The 16,819-nt window shown below is 33.7% G+C and overlaps 1 protein-coding gene and 1 long non-coding RNA gene across 3 annotated transcripts in view; both read right to left on the minus strand.

The window, feature by feature from the left end:
• Positions 1-16,819, minus strand: part of LOC135131133 (plexin-A2) — a 67,028-nt gene that overhangs the window by 34,361 nt on the left and 15,848 nt on the right. Inside the window, exon 3 of the mRNA XM_064058702.1 lies at positions 4,114-4,296. Within this exon, the coding sequence (XP_063914772.1) occupies positions 4,114-4,296 (183 nt within the window). The remainder of the gene's footprint in view (positions 1-4,113; positions 4,297-16,819) is intronic.
• Positions 12,407-13,273, minus strand: LOC135131238 (uncharacterized). Of its 2 annotated transcripts, XR_010280903.1 has the most exons (4): positions 13,218-13,273; positions 13,069-13,153; positions 12,871-13,015; positions 12,407-12,590 (listed from the first exon to the last, which is right to left on the minus strand). It is a non-coding gene; the product is annotated as an uncharacterized LOC135131238 (long non-coding RNA). The 2 variants fall into 2 exon arrangements; XR_010280902.1 differs by having other exon boundaries at positions 13,069-13,265.

Genomic DNA, 16,819 nt, shown 5'->3' on the forward strand with positions numbered 1-16,819 from the left:
AGTCTTTTGATTACAACTTTTTAATTTTGTTCCGGCGAAGTAGAAGATCACGAAAACATGTTGCGACACGACAAAATTTTTCACAAACTTTGCAGACATCTTCACCACTGTGGGATTTACAAGTTAAACATACAAAAGTGTTAGGCAGATGTTACCCGAAAAAATGCTAAAACGTCACTGAATATCAAGTAAATTAAGACTATTTTTCTTCCATACACCTTTTCACTCAAAGAAACGCCCGACAGATTATAACTCTGCGAAACCAACAACTGCCAATATATCTGTGGACGGTTGTCCAAATATGAAAAGCAATAGGAGAGTAATAAATGTCATTAATCTGATCAAATTTTTTCCGTCATGCACTAAACATGCCAATCATTCTGACAGGTTTATTTTTATATAGAAACTATGAATTCATGTCGAGGTTCGAAGCATGAGTACGTACGATTTATAGTGACGAATACAAAACTTGGCCGAAAAACTCATAATCGACATATCATGAACTCTAAACTATGCGTTTCCGGGTTACGGCATAAATTAGACGAAGTGAATACCAAGATGCCCACCATGATCTTCGCTACTCGATCCGTTAGAATTTTTTATGAGGTTCCATAAAAATACAACCAACAATCTGCATACGAGTCGAAACGGTCACATGTATTAACTCTTAAATCGAGATTTAAACAATGTAGAATACCTACCTAATTATCTATCGTGTCGCCTTTAGATGCATCATTAAGTATCATGAAAAGATTTCTACCCAGTAATTAAAAGGGCTGCGACAGACTAACAGGATTATGACATATTAATGCAAATATTTTTTTACAGGATGTCCAGCACTCTTTTATCAAACATTACAAAAAAAATAGGTCAAAGTCTATTTCGACAAAAGTTCTCTCGCGCCTAAAGTATAGTCCAACAAATCCCGCTTGTTTAAAATATTATAAAATTTGATTTTGCGATTTTTGTTTTGTGGTAACCTATATAAAATAAAAACCAGTGACATAAATAACACCCCCGCAGCTTCTGCGACTTGGGAGCGCCAGAAAAAAAAAATGTCCTCACGGTAATAATAACATGCCAACTTCGAGTGTTTATGTTTATAGTTTCAAAGAACACATTAGCACATTCAGATACCATCCATCAGCAGCGGCATGCAATTGCATTAAATAAAATACAATGAAATTTGTTTGATTCTATCTCCTTAAAACAGAGGCGAGGACTGATTAGTTAAGCTACAGTGGAACAAAAGGATTAAAATATTATGTTGAGCGAGGAACTGTTATTACGATAATTATTTTATTATTATTGAATGTAGGCGGGCGCCATATGACTGTGATCTTACATTTTCGAGGAAACGGGGTAAACCGTTCTTGATTTGATAAAAACGGTCTAATTTCCTAGAGTTTCCTATTTCATATAATACGGAAATACAGGTTTACCGTTACAGTCTATCTGTGTGTGCGTCCTATACTATTCATTTTTTGGCGGGAGGATTTTCAAAATTACCGAATCGATAAAAAATGTAAGATATAGTAAAATCATCACCAAAAGTAGTCAATTTATCATTTTCAATATGCTTTTTCACGGAAGATTCAACAGTGCAAATCTATATGTAAGTTTACATGTACGGATTGTTATTCGAAGTACACTAAAGTGTATATATCACTATCCATCTCTGGTAAATTATACACTAATGGAAAAAAAATATGGAATATTTGGAAATTTTCATACATACATAAAAGACCTGCATAACTCTTTTTTATTATTTTCAAGTAAATGTGATGACAACAAATATTTCATATTTTTGTCCATGGACATCTTTGAAAGAGATACTGGTAAAACACTTACAATAAGTTAGTGATTCTAATTAGAAAACATTCACTAAAATTGAATAATTTATATCCCTCACGAAATTGATGACGTCATCTTAAACATAACTTCACAAATTTGTATACACGATTTGAAGCGATCAAAATCATATGCTAAGGAAAATACACAAAATCGTCTGAATAAATAATAATTCCCAACATGATTCCGGATCAAATTTTTTCATGTTCACGTTCAACGTAAGTAACTTCGGGATACGTTTTTAAAGTAGACGTCTTGGCAGAGTGGCGAATTCGAGGGTTGTTTTATGTACGGCTGTCTTCAATTTTTAAATAGATTTTGTGCAACGAAGCTGCTTCTTTTAAAAGTTTAATAAACAAAGGAGAAAGGAAATTTATTCAATCATCAATATCACGAAGTGCAAACCGTTTATACATGCAACTAAACTACTGCAACTAGCATTGTAACTACGCATTTTTATCAAATATATTACAATAATATATTAGCAAGAAAATTCAGCGATTTCTATGAAATCAATATCATACAAATTTCCACTTCTAAATAAACAAGAATTAAAAGCGCCCTGTTTAAACAGTTCTCAGAAACATCTACCATTATTACAAAGCGTACAAACCGTCAGTTCAATAGAATTATTATGTACGATAAATTATTGAGAACACGGTACGTTATTAAGATCACAAGTCCAAGTTCGAGAGAAATCATTAAAAAATTCCTAATGTCAAATTGACGTTGACTCATAAAAACAAAATATCGATTTAGATAGAAAATGGAAAAAGCGAGCTACTGAACAAGCTTCTTGAGATACTTATTGTAAAATGAAGAAAACGCTCGATAAAGACAACATACCGAGTAACTATTAATGTTTGTGATTTTTTTTGGTGAGATTGGTAACATATTTAAAATCTTATGATAGCATACCTGATGCAAAATTCAAATTTTAGTACCAAATCAGTAGATGCCATCTTCTCATTGTTTTTTTAGGCGCACTCGAGTCAAATTGACAATTGTGAACCGACAGTCTGCCAATAATTCAGAGCTGCCAACCCAAAAATTTGCTTCAATCATTAATAGTCACCCGGTACCTCAAAATTATTTTGACTGAAATTAATCCGATTGATTTCATGTACCCAACACCAAGTAGTGAATTAAAACATGGTCAAATATCTAAAATTGTTTACATTATTTTTTCTCTGCTCCATAGGCACTCCTAACAACGTGTCATAGAGGTGGTGCGCCATTCTTTGAACACCTATGTATTTTTAAGTGTTGTATCAACGCTAAAAGAATTTCGAGTCAAAAGCAAATCTATTACTCTCTCAAAACAAGCAATTCAAGTTTAACCAAAGCTTCAACACAAAAAAAAACAACGGTTGGTGGAAGACAGTACAATTAACAATGTCATATAATTTTATCTAATGGGAAACACAAATCCAATTAAAATTGTCTTAATGATTTCAGTGCATAAAGAAAATGAATTTATGACTATTAATACACGAAAACCGGACAGGAAATTTATGGAATGTTTATTTATCCTCAGATATGAAAAAAGTTTTATTAGAATCTCTCGTTGAAAAATTATTTAAAAATATATAATCATACAGAATAATTGAATGTAGAATTATCGATCGATTTGACATGGACCTATCGTATTACTTCCGCGGCGATAGCGTAAAGGTAAAGTATTGAGGTAATTTGCTTATATAAAATTGTTTTTCAATTTAAATTAATAAACGATTATTGTTTAACGAAAATACGTAAGTAAACAAAGTTTAGAATGTTGTGAAGCTGCAGTTGTGGTATGTATAACCTGCGTTATCGAAAATCGAAATCATCATGGCATAAATTATGTGTAGTGAATGTTTTCACAGCAAATATTTTATTTTATATTTTATTTAACATGAATAACTTGGTGGTAAATCGGACCATGAGTGTTGTGCAAACAGAATAAATTAAATGAATTTCACTGGGGTTCATGTTTTTTTTTTTTTCGAAATTACGCGGGTTTAACGGTTGTGATAGAAACCATACGTCGATTCGTCTGAGTATCAGAGGTAAAAACAGATATCGTTTCGATCGGTGGGCACTTGTCGGTTTACGAATGAGCCTTAAGTTTATTTATTGGATCACGGGCTATTCAGGATTCGCAAAGGAGGAACTGGAAGTAATTGAGGAGATATGACGTCAGCCGGCAATTCCGACTGCAAGGGAATAGCATCGCTGGAAGCATCAAGATCTTTAAGGGAATAGAACATGGCAACTAACCTTTTTGAGATGTCCCGTGGCGGTCCCTATGAAGACTACGGTGAAATCACCTGTGGAGGTGGCAGCGACTGCAGTCAGTCTCGTGGTGAAGATGAGCACAGGAACAGAAGCGATGGGTTGTTCTCCTCCCAAAGGCGTGTTCACATCTAACCCACAGAAGTCCTCTCCGATGGTTTGTAATTTCTGGAAACAAATACACCGTCAGACGAGAATACCCAAGCGAATACCGGTGACGTGTAAGTTACTGACGCACCACCCAAGCAGCAGCTTTTTTAAACATTAACGAAATCCGGGGAAATTCTAAAACAAGAAATAATTATCCGCTTTGTTAACTATTTTGCAATTTACATTTGACTTCTATCCATCATTTTTACTTGTCAACAAGCTCGATGCGAAAATCTTATTAACGTATTAACTACCAAACGATGCTACGGCTGCCTTTGGGAGATACCTGCCGGAGATCACTCTTTTTTTTTGACTTTCTATTCTTGAACTCAAACTCATTCATCCATTTGTTTTTAGTCTTCCTCTATAAATAATTCTTAAAAATATGAATGCATTCATAAACCACAAATATAAACTCATAATATTTTACTTATATGCTTTATAGAGTATCTATTCGGCAAGATTTTGAGATGACACAAATTTTTTGGAAGGGATAAATGGATAAACTTCGATTAACGATTTACAATGCTTACTATGACCTTGCAAGATTTTACAGGATTCGGTTTAACAGTTTCAAAGATAAAATTGAAAACGTTATACAATTTTCATTTTTTTTTTACTTCCCGAGCGTAACCTAAGGAAGTATAGGTAGTAATCGAGTCCATCGGATGAATGGCCACTTTTATATTTTTTCGGCCCGTCATGACCCCTACAGTACGAAAAAAGTAGTCTCCCGTTTCCGTCCGTCTGTTTGTTTGTCTGTCTGGTGTTTGTATCCATTTTTATTAGACACGTAATCTCCGAAACTGCTGAACCGATTGTTGTAAAATTTTGTATGTATATTAGAAATATGTAGATGGTTAAATGCTAATCAAAATTTGGTTAATCATCCGCACCAACAATTTGATGACGTTATTTCAATGAATTGTATTTTACAATGATTTGAATGTTATACAAAAAATTGGTCTAAAGAGTTTAGACAGTACTTTCCTCGCCGTCGGAAACGTGTCGACTGCATGCCTAGTACTTTTTTCTCATTACATTTTTGTAGCGGGGCATTTAAAAAAAAATTGCGATGACGTCATCAACATTTTTGCAAGGACACGTATATCAGTTTGGATAGATGTACTGCCCATTCACAATGGACATAAGGCATAAGAACGAGCGCATAACATAATTTACGTTTTTGGTTTGTGTCTGGCTTATGCTTATCTACGTTCACAGTGGACAAAGTGAACTCTGTAAGAATTGTTAAACTGCGCAAACGCAGAACAGAATAACTGCCGGCTAAGCATAGGGTGTGAAGTGCCAAGTGCCAGCTGTTAAAGGGAATTCAATAGCAGCATTCAAAAGTCCCTAGATTTTAACATAATTTTGACATAATTTGTGCACAAAGTTGAACTTATTTCAACTTTGTGTACGCACACAAGGATTACATAAAACGTTCATAAGCATAAGAATACTGTGAACAGGGGTATATGTTTTCCATCGTTTCAACTTTATGTATTTATGTAAGCTTTATGTATTTGTTATGCCTTATGTCCATTGTGAATGGGCAGTAAAAATAAAAGTACTGTATTCCCAAATTTTCGGGAAAATGAATTGGGTCGTCTTGAATATTAATTTATAGTCAATAAAATAACGAAACAGTTTACTCACGTATGCCGCGTGTATTAGCAGAGACGACTCAAAATCATTTATGTATAAGCATTCTTAATTTAACACAACAAGCGGTAACAGACTGTCTACATGAGAGTCAAACAGAGAAACCACAAACAATACCGATGGTCTTCCAGACATTTTTATTGCTTCGACTTCCGCTTATTATATAAAACATTGGATTTTATTTTAATTTTTGATGGTGTAATTCACAACTGGTTGATTATAACTTGTCTATACCACATTCACGGATCCTAGTCAGCGCAACAAAACAAGTGTACGCCTGTAATGTTAAAGTAAATGTAAATAAGCGTGCTACGCTTATGTTTCAAACGAGTTTTTACTTTACAAAATTTTGTGTCTATCAAATTGGGTTGGTGCCCAATGTAATACTAATAATAACAGTATTGTATCTTCAAATTTTCGGGAAAATTAAATGAGCTATTCCTGATTTAATCAATAAAATAAATTACTCATTCATTAATTTTTTTCAGCCACCTGTTAAGCAAATCTAAAAAATATGAATGGAATGATAAATCACAACTACAGACTCATATTTTGTACATTTTAGAAAGGATTTATTCAGCAAAATTTTGAGGTGACGTCATCAATTTTTTAGGGGGGATGAACAAATACATTTTGATCAAAAATTTACCATGCTTATGATAACTTTAAAACATTTCCAAGATTTCAAAGCATTCGATTTTGTAGTTCCTGATTAAATCAATAAAATAAATTCAAGCATTCATTAATTTTTTTTGAATCAGCCTGTATAGGGAAATCCAAAAAATGCGGATGGAATGATAAATCAAAAATACACGTATCATATTTTGTACATTTTTGATAGGATTTATTTAGCAAAATTTTGGGGTGACGTCTACAATTTTTTAGGGGGGATGAGCAAATACACTGATGAAAAATTTACTATGCTTATGACAACTTTAAAACTTCTCCAAGATTTCAAAGCATTCGGTTTTGTAGTTCCTGATTAAATCAATAAAATACATTCATGCATTCATTAATTTTTTTTGAGTCATCCTGTATATGCAAATCCAAAAAATATGGATGGAATCATAAATCACAAGTACAGACTCATCATATTTTGTACATTTTAGGTAGTACTTTCCTCGCCGTCGGAAACGTGACGACGGCAAACTTTTGAGCTGACGTCATCAATTTTTTGGAGGGGATAAGATATTTTGATTAAAAATTTATCATGCTTGTCATAACTGTAAACCATCTGCAAGATTTCAAAGCATTCGGTTTTGCAGATTCAAAATTAAATTGCAAAATGTTGTTTCATCATTTTGATTTTTTTTCCAAAAATCTGGACGTTTCGGGCAAAAACTCAATATGGAGTCATAAACTACTATGTTATTTCATACAATTTAAAATCCATTTACTATGTAGAATTTTGAAGTAACGTCATCTCAGTAGTGGTGGGGATGATTAGACAAATTTTGGTTAGCGTTTTACCATCTACATGATATTCAAATATAAATACAAAATTTCACAACAATCGGTCCAGTACTTTCGGGGATTGTCTGTCTAATAAAACTCTGGGACGGCAGACAGACGGAAACGGGAGACCTATTTCTTCGTACTCTAGGGGTCATGAAAGGTCGAGAAAGTAGAAGTAGAGAGTCGGCCGACGGACTCGATTACAATACTTCCTTTGCTTACGGTTGGGAAGTAAAATACTCTTATACTACTATACTTATTATATTTTTTCTATTATTTTTTTTCTTGCATTGGTATTACGCTGTGACTACTTTTTTTTGTGTTGTAGCTAGCATTGTCATGACGCCATCACAAATGTTTTATTGATCAAATTAAGAACGAGTTACCCCATTTTCTCGAACTCTCGAAAATGTGAAGAACACGCACGTCTTTATGTAATAATGATAAAATAAGAATTATAATATAAACATAAACACTTGAGCTTCAGATTGCTATTACCTAGTGCTGAAGGACATTTTATCCCGTTAGTTATGTCCTTTAAATATATTCTACATTGTCCGTACCAATGTAGGGGCTGCAGAGGTGTTATCTATGCCGTTAGTTCTTACTTTACGGCGGTTGTCACAAAACGAAAATCGTAAAATCAAATGTTTTATAATTTTTTTTAAGAACTGGATTTGTCAGATTATACTTATAGCCTTGGAACAATTTTTTATTGGTCAAATTAGGAACCTCATTTTCTAGAAAATGTGAGAATACCCACGTCTTTATTTAATTATGATCAAATAAGAATAATAATAATCATATTCAAAACAGTTTTTCCATTGTGGCTTAATTAATAATTTTAATCCTCTGTTTTGAGGAAACAACGCATTCAAATTAAACAAATTTTTACGCGACATTCTTTCGATGTATAAACATAAACAATCAAGGTGAAGCATGTACACTGATAATACACTCTTTTAAGTTGGTTATTTGTTTGAATATTATTTCATTTATCCGTATGTCTGCGGGCGCCCCTGCGGCACAGATGGTTCGAGGTGTCATTTACACCACTGGTTTTTAATATATAAAGGTTAAGAGAAAATAAAAATTGGACTGTACTTCAAGAGCGAGGGAAATTCTGCTGAAGTAACCTTGGACCAATTTCTTAATCTGGTTGTCTTGGGTAAAAGCTCAACACAGATTCATAAACCGCAAGTGCATGGAGATGACGTCATCCTATTGTCGGTGGGAATGAGCAGAGAAATTTATTCATAATCATAACACACATATAAAACTTGACAACAATTGGGTCCGGTAATTTCGGACATTATCTGTCTAACAAAAATCGACACAGATGGCGGACAGACAAACAGACGGACGGAAACGAGATATGTTTTCATATTCCAAGTGGAATAAGTGAGAACTCATCGATTAACCCCCGCTACATACAACTCATAGGTATCGGAAAGACAGCAACGAGAGATTGCATCGCGATCGGTTCACCCGCACGGTTCTGTGGACTAGCGGTGGGAGTGAAAAACTTTATTCCTTTTATCGTTAGTCATGACACATCGAGAAAACTTGAAAGTCGCCAATCGCCTGATGGATTCTATTACAATACTTCCTTGGGAAGTAAAAAGCAGTAGCGTAAATGACACTCCCGCAGCCCTTGCGCCGCGGGGCACAAAATTCGAGGGGGCACGATCCGCACAAGTGAGGACAATATGAAATATATCCAAAGCAGATAAGCAAGGGGGAAAATGTATTGTCAATTTTTCAGTACATGCTTAACTTCGACTGTTTATACTTATACTTCGAAAGAATTCGACTATTAGCACGTTTAGATTACAAGCATCAGCGGCGGCATTTGTGTTCATAGAAAATGAAAATTGATTTTGTATCCTCAACGCAGAAGATAGGACTAATTAATTAAGCACACTCGTTTTTGTTTTCCAAAAAACTGATGTCTAGCGTGAACACTCATAAATTTTCAAGAACATTTATTTATTCGGCAAAATTCTAAGGTGACGTAATTTTTTGGAAAGACCACAACAAGTAACCTGTTTTTTGGTACTCTGGGGTTTATGAAACGTCGAGAAAACGTGAAAGAAACAGTCGCCGATGGACTCAATTACAATGCTTCTTTTTTCCGGGGATAGTAAGGTGTTTTGAGTTACTAAGAAGCTAATGTGCTGTGAAAATAATCTCAGATTTTTTTCAGTAAAAAAACATGTTGCTCATCAATCGAGGTGTGGTTTAGTTTCCGCGTAATTCTTTTCTAAATGTAGATTAGATGATGTAAGACAAGCGAAGAGAATAGTGGTCTGCAGAGAGCCGTCAAACGTGGAAGTGAAATAATAAGACGGCATACAGCGTGATGCGAGTTCAGGATCGTGAGAATTCGTACATTTGTATGGCCGCTAGACCTTAGACAACGGGATCAAGCATCTAATATCACCTGCGCGCTGACATAAGTAAACAGATGTACCAACGATTACAATTAATCAGCTCGCAAGGTTAACTACGGCTCTGACATACCGGAAGATTATTTTATATTAGCAGCTGGTTGGAAATTTCTTTGAATAAACACGACGAACCGTAAAAAAATATGATGGCATATGTGACATATTATTCCACACAATGCAAAATACAGCAAAATGCAAAGTCAATATCGGGTAATGTACCTCCAGAATTTCTAAAAATAACTGAATTAAAAAATGTATTATCGAGTTAAATAAAGCACAAAAGCCGAAATTTCAAGTTTACTCTAACGAAACACAGCTTAATGCAAAGTCCCTGCACCAGTTGGTATAGTACAGAGGTGTACACATATTATAACTAGGAAGTATCATCGATAGGAAATTATTAATATTAAGAAACAAGACGGGAATCAAAATGTGTAGTAGCAAACTAAACGGCCTGGGTCAGTTGCGCGCCGTGGTCAGAAAAATCTGCAAGTCATCCTACGCCCACAGAACAATTGCGCCCAAACTACCAAAGAGGCAAGCATCAATTGTCAGCTGTGGTCAGAAAGATTTGCATATACATACTTTCAAGGATTAATACCATTATTAAGTATATTATTGTTATTGCCTATTCTAATAGCATACGTGGGCGTTGGTTATTTAAAAATAAATAAATACCAGGAGAAAGAATTCATACTTTCAGAGACACTCTTGCACACGTATTTATTAATCATTAGATATGTATATGTATAAAATTTTTGTTATACGGTAGTGTTTACGATTAAAAGTCGCTTATTATTACTTTGGTACGCAATTTCTCCAAACATCATGCATCCAAGTTGAAAAAAGACGTCACATTAAGTTTCCTCATATTTTATGTTAGCCCAAATTTCCCGTCTTAGCCTCCAGCGTTCGATGAAGTTAAAATTCAATTCTCACTCATCATAAGAATGCAAAGTGTTACACACTGTCTCTGCTTCTATTTTTTTTTTTTTTTTAACTGACGTCAGCTAAATTTGATCGTAATGCTAAGATCAAACACCAAAAATGCCCCTTGCACTGTAATAAAAGCATACACCTAAAAATCATTGTTTATAAAAATAGAAAACACCTTTTGACCACAACGTCTTCGCCCGACTGATACAATTTTGCGCTATAAAATTGGAGGGCATGTTCTTGACGCTCATTTGTCATCTCGCCAAGAAAACTGCCAGTTTCCGGATTGCAGTCCCCATCCTTCTTAGAAACAAATTACATAGTCCATGTCGTCCTCACTATGATCCACAACCTCGAAATTTTTATCATCGCTTAAATGTAAAAATCACCTTAAATTCTAACCAAGTTTTGCAAAGTGGTTGTTTAGGAAGACAAACTTAAATTAAGATTATTGCATAGCTATATCTGTACAAAAAAAAATTTAACTGATGATAGTCGCCTACTTACACTAATGCAAACGTCCATTAAATCCGCATTACCCATTTTAAAAAGACATTCATCATATGCGATGTTTTAATTTACGACTCTACGTATGTTAATAAAACACAGTAAGTTCTCATCGATTTATAGTGGAAATCCTGACGACGTAAAATAAATGAACGTTCACGTTTGGATTCTTATCTATGTTTATCGCTTTCTAAATAAATAAACATTCTAAAAGAACTATGACATCTATGTATGTGTTCTAGCTACTCCATTTTCTGTCAGATTATTGGTAAAACGTGAAAATTCTCCAAATTTCAAAGTGAAACCGGTCATCGAAAATTACTTAAAACAGTGGCAACTTCTGCAGGAATTGACATTACAGCTTCAGGGAAGTTAAAATTTGGATTTAATTGGTTTTTATGAAATTGACGTTTCGATCGACTCTCAAAGGATATCATTATGTCCAAAAAGACGGAATTATCGAATGTTGCCGACTCTTGTTAATTTGACTAAAATAAAAGTAAATTCGTTGTATTGAGAAATATTTCACGGGTTTCCCCGAGGCTCGGTAATTGGATTTGTTTAATGAATCCAAAAATATCAGGAACCATCTTAAATGCTGTAAATTTATTATTACAATCGACAAAAACAGAAAAAAAAAACTGATTAAGCTGTAATTTTTTGTATGTTGACGTATTAAAATTTAGATTCCTGAGCACTGCCAGTGTGGTGTATATGGTAGCGAAGACTACTTTATCGGGTTCAAACTTGTTAAAAAGATAAGACTTCAGTGTATTGAGATTTCTTTTCATGTGGAAATCTATCTAACAAAATCGCATTCGTTCTGCTACTTGAAGAAACAGTGTAAGAAACAGTGTAAGAAAAAGTGAGAAACTCTGCCACTAATTGACTCAATGAAATAATTGTAAAGAGTTAGTCACTGTGCAAGAGTTTAAAAATAAACCATATGCTGTTCAACTAAAGCTGATTAAAATGCGCAAAGATGGGCAAACGATAGAGCGTGCCAAAAGTTTGTGACGTGACAAAAACAGGAAATAAATGATATCACGGGGATATTTAATTAGTCATAAATAAAAAAAAACATTTGGGGTTGAGTTAGTATATACTCAGTTTAATCAGACGTGTGGAATATTTTCGTAAGACTTAGTTTTGATTTTATTTATAAGGCGCCGGCAAAGAAATTCTTTATAAAGAGAAGATTGAGGTGTTTGAGCGCATTGTTTGGATTGTCGCTTCCCAGCATTCTCCAATAATCTGCAATCTTCCGATACGGTTATCCAAACACCTGTTCTAAAAAACCTGAAAGTCAATATTTAAACTAATTAATTAAAAACTCTAGTTTATATTTTCTCGCTCCAATATTTGGTGGTTTTGATTACATCTCTTTTAACATAACCGCACTGAGCAATTATTTTTTTACAGAATCTGGAAAACTGCTTGTGACAATATAGCGAAACAACGAAATGTAATGTAATAAGCAATACGTAGACATGATATATTACATATGTACACGACATACAATGTTCAGTTAGTTAATTAGTTGTACTGTAAGACCCAATACTATTTCCGAAGTACATACATGGTTTTCCAATTTTTAATGCACAGTTCTTCTGTCTTTAACATGAAGCATGCGCTAAGCACAACAGTTTCAATTTAGAAAATGGAAATTTGTAATAGCTTCGGAAGGTTAAGTTCAAACAAGGCCTCCAGAAATGGGTGGTACTCTACAAAGTAGTCTATAGCAACATTAGGAACATATTATGGCTAACCACGATACCCCGCACATCACCTTCATTCTGCCAGAATCAATGTACAGGTGTTGGCTCAGCAGAAACAACGGGGCACTAGCGGAGTCTGGATGTCTACGTGGGACCGATAAACATTTGTAAATTAAAATATTCGCACAAAATGAAAAATAAATCATACAAATGGACTAAATTATTCAAACATCGTAACTTCACGTCCGACACTAAATGTGTGACAATATGAGCAAACAAAAAGAATAAAATCAAATAATCCATACAGATTGTTAACATTCTTATCATTTTACAAACATACAAAAATATAATACAAATTGATGAGCAATTAATTAACTGCAAAACTTTATTATCGTAATGTTAGGAGTCTGTTTTAATGCCCACACAGGACTCACAATGAAACATTAAAACGAAGAATGTCCCACTTCAAGACATTTAAATAATAAATACTAGGCGAAAAAACACCACGAAAAATACGTTCAGTGATAAGTTTAAAAAACTTGCATCTTCTGAGTTGTGTTAAGTTTTATTATTACTGTTTCCTAGATAAATGTATTTCGAAATTTTTAAATGAGCGTTAATATACAGCTGGCGTCATACTGTAATAAAAAGAACTTCTCTGGTCCAACCAATGGCGTAACTAAAAATACGCGCGTCCTTCTGTAAACTTTAATGTTGCCTCTCCCTGTACTAAATTATAAATTAAAACAAAAAACAAAATGTGAAAATGTGAATAAACAGTACTGTTTTTATCAGTATTACAGTGAATGCACTGTAATACTGAAATGTGTCTTGGCTAAAATGTTGACTCACTTAAAACAAACGGATATCATGCTTCTTTGTGTGCACTTTATCATTCAAAAATAAAATTTGGAAAATTAAATTTTATCATTTTTCGAAGAAGCCATATTTGTTCCAGTGCACTGAACAGGCGAGAAAAGTTATGTGCAAGTAACCTCAGACCAATTTTTTTTTCTTTGAAACCGATAAATTCCAGATAACAGTCTGACGAAATCTTTATCTGTTTTGTTTGCTCAAGTGACATGGAATCCTCCGGCGAATATGCTATTCATGCAGTATTTCGTAATTGAACACTGATTATGTTAAACAACACATCATTACAGTTCGAAACATAATCAAAAGTTCAAACTTTTATCAAAAATAATTCAAAATGGGGATTTTTACTTCATGATCGTAAGCTAATTAAATAATAATTGAAGTTTTACGAAAATTATTTTTGCTATTAAAAAACAAATTATCAGTAGCACTAGGTATCGCTTGTGAGAAATTGATAATTTTAAACGTCACATGTTAATAAATTTCTGTTGCTCATAATATATTTTCAACACAAAGAATACACATTCTACACTTTATTATCTAACATGGCGACTTCATGTCAAATAACGGCTTCATCTATGTTAGAAATATTGCCTTCCCAAGCTGTGAATGAATTCCAAACTTTCAAACATGTAAAATAGAAAACATCAGAAACAAAGTTAAATTCATACTGTAATAAACAAATGTGTCGCCTGATAACTAAAAAATTGCAGAAAAAATCTTCCGACCCTATCACCGTAAGTTCGATTTCTTACAAGAAACAATTAGTTGTCGTTTCATTCAAAAAATCATCTCCAACATATTTTCATACGATGTCTGACTCAAAAATTTGAAAAACGGTTCTGGTTTCGAACGAGTTGCAAATAGTGATCAAAAAATTTTAAAATGCCCATACCGAATAGTATCATTCATATGGCGCATATTCATAACAAAAAATAATTTTACAAGGAAAATGTTCAGGTACCAGTTAAAAGTAACGTGCATACCTCAAGGAGTTGAAAAATATTTAATGGATAATAAAGCGTGATTTATCAATTCATTCTATCAATGTTTAAGATATATTGCACAAATCTTCCACTTATTAGACGTAAAGATGTAATTTCAGAGGTAATTTAAGAAGCGGTAAAATAACCTGTAATTTTTGGTAATCGATAGATTTGCGAGTTATGATCGTTTAGATTCCAAACAAAAAAAAAAAAAAAAACAAATTTCTTCCATACGCCACGTTTTTCGATTCGTTAACAAACACGAAAAATACATCTTGATTTATCATTAACATTATATTGTCAACCAAGGAACATTCTAATAGGTGTTTGAAAATTACCGGCATATGAAACAGCAGAACTACATACACGACCGAAACCATTAGGACCAATCAACCGACGTAATTTTCCATATTCTACGGAATTACGGTCGTCATTTGCTAGTATGAATTTTGTACAGAGTAAATCATTATTCGTGTGCGTAGCGGCTTTTTTTATAAGTACTTGCTTCTTATTATTCAAGATTAAAAGTGCCAGTAATTATTCACGGCCCACCCTGTATTTTGACACACTAATAACGTCGAGCAGCTATCCGTACCTCGAAACGGTGGATGTGCATAAAATTCCCTGGCGAGGGATCTCTTCGCCGTAAAAAAATGCTCCTTTATTCTTGCTTAAAATTGTATCATCATTTATCAAAATTCCTGAAGCATCAACCCAGCCTTCTTTTTATTTCAAGAGCGCTTACAGTTGGCTTACTTCGAAATCGCTGGACTATTGGGAACTCCGAAAATGGCCACTTCTAAAGACGTTACTTTAAATCCCGCACGAGGCAGGCATATTTATATTTTCGTATCATTCACAGAGCTAAGCGGATTTCAATTTAATTATACACTACCAGACATAAATTAAGCAAACATTCAATTTTGATACAAAATGACTAAAATTAAAAATGCAACAAATCGTTTAATACTTCAATACTGCACTCCAGATAATACAAACAATGAGTAATATATTTCCAAGGATATTAAAATATTAAAAGTTTCGAAAAGTGAAGGCAACCTAAAATGAGCAACATTTTCTGTTAACGTCTAAAAAGTTAGTACATGTACATATCGAAAAACTTATATTAATCTACTGATTTTTCATTTAATTATTACTTCCGAAGCATACGCTAGGGAAGTATTGTAATAAGGTCCATCTGGCTAACGGCTAATGATTTCTAGACATTTCACGATTGATAGAAATGAAAAAATAGGTCGCTCGTTATTTCGATACTTCCATTTCCCCTGAATCAGAGTACGGTTTATCCAACTTTTTCGAAAAATTTATAAAATTTGATTTGGCATTTTATTTACGACAATCCCTATAAATTTAAATGAAGATACATGTTAAAGTCAAGGTAAAGAAGCATGTACGCGTAGGGTAAAAATTCAAGACGAATTCGTAAACCACAAGTGCAGGCGTATCTTATTTTATAAAATTTAAATAACATTTGCTGCCTGTAAATTTTCCACATGACGTCATCCCACTGTTGGTGGGGATGATTAGGCAATTTTTGGTTACCATTTTATCATCTACACTATATTCCTAACATAGATATAAAATTTGACAACATTCGGTCCAGTAGTTTCGGAAATTATTGGCCTAATAAAAATTTACAGAGGTCATGAAACGTTGAGAAAATATTAAAGTCGCCAGTCGCCCGATGGACTCGAATACAATACTTCCTTAGCTTAAGCTCGGGAAGTAAGAATAGGTCTGACTGTATCGAATTATTAACGTTAATAACAAATGTGGAATTATCAGTTCTTTTCGAAATATAATTTTGCATAATTACTTTGGGTCTTTACTGTTTGCATAAGAATAATATGCGGGGGTTGGATGATTGATATTCCATCAAGAACAGTATTAATCTGTGAGTTTCTTGAAAAACAAACATTAAATAAAC

Source organism: Zophobas morio, unplaced genomic scaffold (genome assembly GCF_036711695.1).
Source record: "Zophobas morio isolate AGI-343-1 ecotype UQ-CSIRO unplaced genomic scaffold, CSIRO_AGI_Zmor_V1 ptg000019l, whole genome shotgun sequence".
NCBI lineage: Eukaryota > Metazoa > Arthropoda > Insecta > Coleoptera > Tenebrionidae > Zophobas > Zophobas morio.